This window comes from Argentina silus (genome assembly GCF_951799395.1).
Source record: "Argentina silus genome assembly, chromosome: 2".
NCBI lineage: Eukaryota > Metazoa > Chordata > Actinopteri > Argentiniformes > Argentinidae > Argentina > Argentina silus.
The window spans coordinates 7,321,251-7,329,609 of record NC_139656.1 but is presented as its reverse complement, the minus strand read 5'-3'; the positions used below and the strand labels follow the sequence as shown (position 1 = coordinate 7,329,609).

Sequence of the window (8,359 nt, the reverse complement as noted above, 5' to 3'; positions counted from 1 at the left end):
CAGTAGTTGGAAAAATGACATTTTCCCTGGTGCACTGCACATATTGATGTTGTGAACAGTGAATATGAGGAATGTAGCTCTGTAGCTCTGTCCAGAGGGTAGACATCCTGTACCAAACATGACTGGACACAATGGAACAAAGTTTGTTGTTTGATATCAAAGGAGAGAGAGGAAGTGCGAGACTGGTTTGGGAGATATAAAGAGGGTGAGAGGTTATAGAAGTGAGAGGGGGAGAGAAAACAAGGGAGAGAAAGAAAGGAAGGAAGAGAGAAATAGAGTGAGGGAGAGGGTGATAACGAGAGAGAGGAAGTGAGAGAGACAGATGGGGGTTATTGTGGAAGCCCGCCACCTCACACTGATCCCCCCAGGGTCCTAACATCCCCCGCTTTCTGTCTGTGTTCTGGACTCTAACACACTTCACTGTGTGGATTAGGTACTGATACTGTGTGTCTGTTTGTGTGTGTGTGTGTGTGTGTGTGTGTGTGTGTGTGTGTGTGTGTGTGTGTGTGTGTGTGTGTGTGTGTGTGTGTCCGTGTATGTGTGTGTGTCCGAGTGAGTGTGTGTGTGTGTGTGTGTGTGTGTGTGTGTGTGTGTGTGTGTGTGTGTGTCAGATACTTACATCCCTTTCTCCCTCTCTCTGTGTTTCAGATCAACCTGCGACTCATCCTCGTCAGCGGGAAGACAAAAGAATTCCTCTTCTCTCCCAATGACTCGGCCGCAGACATCGCCAAACACGTCTACGACAACTGGCCAATGGGTGAGAGAGATAGCTGGGTTCTGCCATAGAGAAACATACCTCTGGAGTCAGGAATCCTTCACTAAAGATGACATTTACAGACTAAATAGCTGTTGTAGTAGTGCACAAAATTGTGGAGATTACTTGTGATTGCCTTTCATTTATCGAATGTGTTCTCTCATGACTACAGATATGAACTGTAAAGGTCCAGTATGTAGATTCTAGCTTTAAAATAGTGCTAAATGGCCATGATAAATCCATCAAGTGATGTATTGGTCCAAACAAAGCATTTTTTCTAAAATCTGGTACTAGTGGTACAACACAAGCCTTTGCATATGCACGTTTTCAAATGTTCTGTGTGGCCAGCGGTCGCAGCAACACGCAAAACTTCATGCTGCACCTTTAAAACACACAGACACATAAACACTAACATATGTTCACTGGGAACAAACTTGTGAGATGTGGGGGATACACATATGGTGACCAGGCACCCCTCGCTCATCTCCTCCCTCTCTCTTCCTTCTCTTCTCCTGTCTTTGGGTTCTCTGTCTCTCTCTCTCTCTCTCCTTCTCTCTCTCTCTCTCTCTCTCTCTCTCTCTCTCTCTCTCTCTTTCTCTATCTCTCAGACTGGGAAGAGGAACAGGTCAGCAGTCCTAACATCCTGAGGCTCATCTACCAGGGTCGCTTTCTACACGGCAACGTAACGCTAGGAGGTGAGAGCACACACACACACACACACACACACACACACACACACACACACACACACACACACACACACACACCACACACACACACACCCACACACACACACACACACACACACACTTAGCAGTGTGTTGCTGGAAAGTGATTTGCTGTTCTCATACTCTCTAGAGCAGTAGAACAGAGGTGCCTCAGTGCTGTGGACAAGTCTGCTTTGACAGAGAGGAGAGAGGAAAGAGAGAGAGGGAGTGGAGAGGAAGAGAGAGAGGGTGGAGAGGGGAAGATACTGGCCAGCAAAGGGGGGTGGGAACACCTCAGACAGTGGGTACATGAGGGAGAGAGGGCGGTAGAAAAGGAGGGAGGGAGGGTGGGAGGGAGAGAGACCAATGCCTTGCTGTTACGTTGCTGTTGAAAAGGTGCCTAACTGGCAGTTGTCCATAGAGGACAGAGTGCGTCTGTAGTGAGTGTGTCCTACTACTGTTCTCCTACTGGGCCCTCCCTCCCTCCTCCACACTCACCCAGATCCTACATGAACCAGAACACCTGGCTGGCTACCACTCACACACTACCTGCCAACACATACAGTACATAGAGGGAGGGAGGGAGGGCTGGGGGGTGGGGGGTGGGGGGGGGAAAGGAGACAGGGAGGGTGTCTGGGAGGGAGAGAAATAAAAAGTGGAGGAGAGAGAATGAATGAGTGGGAAGAAGAGGAGAAAAGGGAGTGAGAGACCATCCCTTAGAGAGCAGGGAGGATAAGAGAGAATACTTCCTTCTGAATCTGCTAAATGTCAGATTATCTGGTTAGTGGGATTTAGCTACTTTACCCAATTTGCTGTTCTCCAGTGTTTTATCTAGTTCACGGGGATATGCCTGTCCCTAACCCTTTTAGAGAGACATCCCATAAACACTAGCTATCTGGTAATTCCCTTATTATTGGTGTAAGATGTTTACACATTGCCTCAGAATCCTCTTAAACCCGGGCCAAAATTCCTATTGGAAGGATAACATTCCTGACAAAAAACATTCCCAGTATGGACATGTAGAGGATTAGAGCTCTCTGTAGTCTGGAATTTACCATATTAGAATCCATGGAATACAAGCTTGGAATATCAACTGGGATTGAGGGTCTTGGAGGGGGTATTTGAATGCAAGCATAAATGAGTAGCGGGCCAGATCCGGTCCATCTGTTTTTTATGCAGACCCCACAGCAGCTTTTATGTGTTTCTGGACTCTCATCTAAAAGTGTGTGTGTGTGTGTGTGTGTGTGTGTGTGTGTGTGTGTGTGTGTGTGTGTGCACGCGTGTTTGTGCATGTGTACGTGCGTGCGTGCATGCGTACGTGCGTGTGTATGCAGTTTATTCTCACCCTTTATTCTATGATTGATGAGTCAGATGATGCTGATGATGTATGACTTTGTATGACTTTCTAACTGTGGGATTTGGCTCATTCCATTGAATAACCTTGACTTCCCTCTTCTTTCTCTCTCTCTCTCTCTCTCTCTCTCTCTTCTCTCTCTTGCTGTCTTGCTCTCTCTCTCTCTCTCTCTCTCTCTCTCTCCTCTCTCTCTCTTTCAGCTCTAAAACTGCCCCTGGGGAAGACCACAGTGATGCATTTAGTTGCCAGAGAGACGTTGCCTGAGCCAAATTCCCAAGGTAACCATCTTTTCATCCCCTCTTCCCTCTCAGTAGGACTTTCACACACTGAAACACACTAAATACTGCCTTTACGGCAGATTACAGACAGCTTTTCTATTTGCTACGGCTAGTATTATATTATATATTATATAATACTGGGATACTTTCAGCCTGTCCTTTGCGTCACCAGTGCTACTGCCTACAGTATACTGCATAGACATTAGTGTTAGCATTAGTTCATTAGTTACAGATATCTGATATGTTAGCAATGCTAATCAGTGCTCAGCATTTTAGAAAATGTTTTTTTCAGACACAGTGTGTTGCAGTCCCAGACTGGCATATGTGTATGGGCCTCTGTTCATGCATGAATTATTGAATGTTGAACCAGACCATACAATCATAGTTCGTGTGATTAGTCTGAATTGCTGTATGACTTGCATGTGAGATGGTTAAAATGTGGTCGCTCTAAGGTCTGACCGTGTTAGTGTTGTGTTCATACTCAGGTCAGAGGAACAGAGAGAAGACTGGAGAGAGCAACTGCTGTGTCATCCTGTAAATACACACCTCTGCCATCGCTCGATCCTCGCCATCTTTGCCATCCTGGATCCAATGTGCTGTCCTGCAGTCTGTCTACCATGCTGCTGCTGCACACACACACACACACACACACACACACACACACACACACACACACACACACACACACACACACACACACACACACACACACACACACACACACACACACACACACACACCTCAAACTGTAACTGCGATATAGAAGGAGGAGAAGGCAGGTTGAGTCAGGACATAGCGCTGGAAATAGAATATTGATTGACAGATTGATTGATTGATTGGGAACAGGAAAGAACAGGAGGGAACTGGATCATCTAACTCTCACACGTCATATTTTTCAGTACCATGCCTTTCTAGCCTTCTGCCATAGAATCTCACATTTGAAACCACAATTCCATCTAGGGTTCTGGCCACTTTTGTTGTCATGAGATTTTTGGTTTTAGCTGTAAGGACTCAAAGCAGTCCACTTGCTACTAGACCGTGTTTGTGTGTGTGGCCCTCTCACACTCAGAAAGCAGTAGTAGTTGACCTTAACCACTAATTAAATAACACCCCCACCTCACACACACACACACACACACACACACACACACACACACACACACACACACACACACACACATCCCACCCACCCACCGAACCATATGTGCTGTGTGATCTCCCTCAGTGTCGTGCCTGATCAGAGAACTCATGCCAGGACATGCACATGCACACGCACACGCTCACACACACACACACGCACACACACACACACAAACACACACACACACAAACTCACACACACACGCCAGTGTCCTCTTACTTCCCTCCTGTATGTGCCCAAGTGCACAGTAATGATTCCTCACACCGGGAGTGCATTACAGAACAGATTCTACTCATTTACTCCTGAAAGTCTAACCAATGCCTAAAAACAAATAAAGAAACAAGCAAACAAACAAACACAAACAACCAGCGTGGTGTGTTGTTGTTTGTTTGTCCATAACATTTGTGACTGTGTTTTGACAGTCCACACATCCTTATACTGACCGATCAATGTTGTGATTACACCTTCGTCAGAAATCGCCCCAACCCCACCCTTCCTCCCCCTATTCCCCCCATGAGGAGAAAGAAAGATTTCCCTCCTTTTTTAACATAGTGTTGTGGTGGATCTCACTAACGTTTGCAATCCAAGCGGGAAAATTAATCTGGAATGAAGTCTTCCTTTTTTTCCAAATCTCTTTTTTCCTTCTCTGCGTAAAGAAATCCATTTGCACAACACTGAAGCATGTACTCCTTCATCGAAACCTGTAAAAAAAGTTTCTTATTTTATTTTATATTTTTCCAATGGGAATAATATTCCAAACTAAGGTAACATATGTGTAGAATATATTTAATATGAATCTTATATAGAACATAATGACTATTATAGATCTTGTTGATATACAGTATATTGGTGTTTAGTCCATGATTGTGTATACGGTTAGCTTATAGACAGTTGAAACCGTCACTTGCTGACAATGTCTTGTACTTTAAGCAGCAAAACCTCCCTAATCATTGTCAGATTATTGTACTGTGTTCTCTCTTTTTCTGTTCTTTTACTTTTTCAAGTGTTCATAATTTAATATAATCTTTTTTCTCTGTGGTTTTTGCTTTAAAGAATCGCTTTATAACAGCACTAGGTCTTAAGAATATTGTTTATATTGATCAGGGTTCAAATCTGTACAGAGCTAAACGTTTTCCAACCAATTGTAAATAGCACTAATGCTTTCCCTCTCCCCCTTCCAAACTTCAAATGAAATACATCTGTAAACTAAATAAAGATTATTGAAGTGCATTGCCTTTATGTGATTATTACAGCTGCCATCAATGGAGTTCCATTGTGTTTTCAGTTTTCTCTCTCTCCTCCTTCTCTCCTCCCTGCCTAGGCTTACTCACACTTTTCACACAGAGGCTGTCGTGTGGGCTGGGGGGGTCACCCATGCTCATGAATGCTACAGCAATGGCTCTGTGTGTGTGTGTGTGTGTGTGTGTGTGTGTGTGTGTGTGTGTGTATGTGTGTGTGTATGTATTTCTCTCTCTCTCTCTTTCTCTCTTTCTCTCCACTCACCACTCAGAGCAGACGGAGCAGGGCATGGTGTGTTACAGTACCATCATGTCACAAAGCACAACACAGGCCTGTTTGTGATATTACACCAGTCTTTCCATGCAGTGCTGCAGTAAACAGTAGCCTACTGTATGTGAGTAGCATTAGTATACTGCTCCAGCTGAAAAGTGTCTGTGTGTGACCTCTATTGCTTAAGACAGACTGTATACATTGTTTTATGATAATCACACTAAACTATGGTGTGGCTTAACTGTGGCTTTCCCACACCTACAGGAGCATAGCCTACAGGAGCATAGCCTACAGGAGCATAGCCTACAGGATAGGCCTCCAGTTCACTACAGGCAACATGGTTGGAGAACAAACATTCACACAGAGGAACATCCACTAGACAAGGTGGTGGGAGTTATTTCTCCCTTGCCTCACTGTGAGAATGTTGTTTTTCTCTCAATTGTTTTACTAAGCTGATTTAATTTAATTTAGACAGTAGTAATCGTTTTGAGAAACTGGCATCCATTAAATGGGACTGTGTGTGTTGTGTGTGTGTGTGTGTGTGTGTGTGTGTGTGTGTGTGTGTTGTTTGTGTGTGGTCCCTTTTTACATAGTGTGATGTTATCACAGATTTTATTTATTTATGGAGGTGCTTGGGTGGATTGTTCCTGCTACAATGAGATTAGGCCTGCTGGTCGTAATTCAACAACAACAGTGGCACTAAGTTCAGCTAGAGCTAGCAGCCTGTGAACAATCCTCCATTGTAAGCTCACAACAGTAGGCCTATGGTCATTTATAGACTTTGTATGACAAATACAGAATTGTATTTGCATGGCAAATACGGAAATTAAATATGACAGGGCTTCAAACAAATAGGCCATCTGAACCACTGCCACTCATGTTGTTGTGGAACCGTGGTATACATGTATTCTGAGCAAGCTATTGGTTAAATTATGCAGTCAGAAAATGTTCACCCTACAAGCTACTGGACCACCCATGGTAACTGCACTGGTAGGCAATGTTAGTATATGGCTCCATCTTCTGGCTCAGACAAGGTATGGCTGTGGTTGAGAATAAATCAGTCAACTCAAACAAGGGGCTTTTAATGGGCTTCATATGGGTTGAGTATGATATTTGACATGAATGAATGTAGGTTTTAAAAATGTTCTCGATCGCTTAAACCATTTGTATGGTAATTGCTTTCACACAAAATGCAAATGTTAACACAAATCTACATAAGACATACACATCTATTGAGTAAGTGTTGAGAAACAAAACAGATTTATTTCCTTACAGCATATAGCTTTCTCCCATTTTAGTGAATCTCTATTCCATACATGTAAACTCTCATTGCTCAACAGTTCAACTGACAATCAGTAATGCATTTTTTGAAAGAGTGTATCTGAAGTCAGGCCATATGTCTTGAGTAGATAATGGACAATCAGGGCAAGCAGGTGGAAGCAGCAGCCCCTTACATGGAGATTGTCAGTCACAGAGAGAAAAAATGAACTCTGATGCTGCTACTAGTTCATGATGTAAGGAAATGGAACAGATGGAGAGACAGAGAGTGAGAGACAAAGGACCCCATTTTCCTTGTGCAAAACAGTCCCATGAAATAAGCAAAGTTACCCCAAATAACTGCAATATTTCAAATACATGGCATGGCTACATAATCCAATAGGAGTTTGGAACACTGCAACTACTGTACAATTGCATGGCATGCAAAACCTTTTCATACTGTTTACTTAAACTCCAGTTGAATAAGCACCGGTTTCAAAAACAATGCTATAGACAATGTGGAATAGAATTCATGCTGTAGAGTGTTCTGAGTTCTGAGTTTTCTTTTTGCAGTGCAGTGCCAGGTCCCATCCCTGAGAGTTGACTATCTTTCTCTCCATGTCCTTACCTGACCCAGGTGAAAGAGAGAGCATTGCTAAGTCACTCTGTCTCTGTGTCCTTACCTCCAACCCAGTCCTCCATGAGGTGTGTAGTGTGGCTACAGTAAGACAGTACACGATTTTCTAACAGCCAACAGCCAATAGGAAACCTTGCCCAATAGGAAACCTTGCCTGAATGATGTATCTGTGTCTGTGTGTACTGCCTGTCTGTTGGTTCCATACAATTGAGTTTTCTGATTATCTAGCTAATGGTGTGTATCCAATATGATTCAAAACACACCATTAACTTGAAAATCAGAACATTTAACTGTTTCTTTGGAAATTATTTTGTGTCTTAATATTTTCAGTCTGACTACACATATTTTCATTGTGACATGGTGAAATAGTGAATGTGAAACATAGTTGTGTGTGACATTGCTTGGGCCTCCGAGGTATTACTGTTGAAAATGTGTGTTGTATTCTTTCACTGCATTCAAGATACAAACCAAAACAAAAGTATCACGAAGGTTCAGTCAGGCACGGCAAGGAGGACGCAGCTGGCCGTAGTTTTTGTCACTTTATGCAGCTTATGTCACATGTTCATGGGACAGGCTATAAGAGCCAAGTTATGCCTAGACTCCACCATAGTTATGCAGTTGTTCGCACTGGCTTGTACGTTTTGGGCATACTCTTACCGTCATTTGGTTGGGGTTCTTGTTAGTTTGTTAGGTAATGTGAGAAAACGTGTTCTTTATTTGAA

The 8,359-nt window shown here is 43.4% G+C and overlaps 1 protein-coding gene across 1 annotated transcript in view; it reads left to right on the top strand.

Annotated features, from left to right (window-relative positions):
* The window catches only part of ubl3a (ubiquitin-like 3a), a 20,190-nt gene extending 14,728 nt beyond the window's left edge, over window positions 1-5,462 (top strand). Inside the window, exons 2-5 of the mRNA XM_083697243.1 lie at window positions 649-757; window positions 1,363-1,449; window positions 3,016-3,093; window positions 3,579-5,462. Of these exons, the coding sequence (XP_083553369.1) occupies window positions 649-757; window positions 1,363-1,449; window positions 3,016-3,093; window positions 3,579-3,631 (327 nt within the window). The 3' untranslated portion in view covers window positions 3,632-5,462. The remainder of the gene's footprint in view (window positions 1-648; window positions 758-1,362; window positions 1,450-3,015; window positions 3,094-3,578) is intronic.
* Window positions 5,463-8,359: the final 2,897 nt, after the last annotated feature.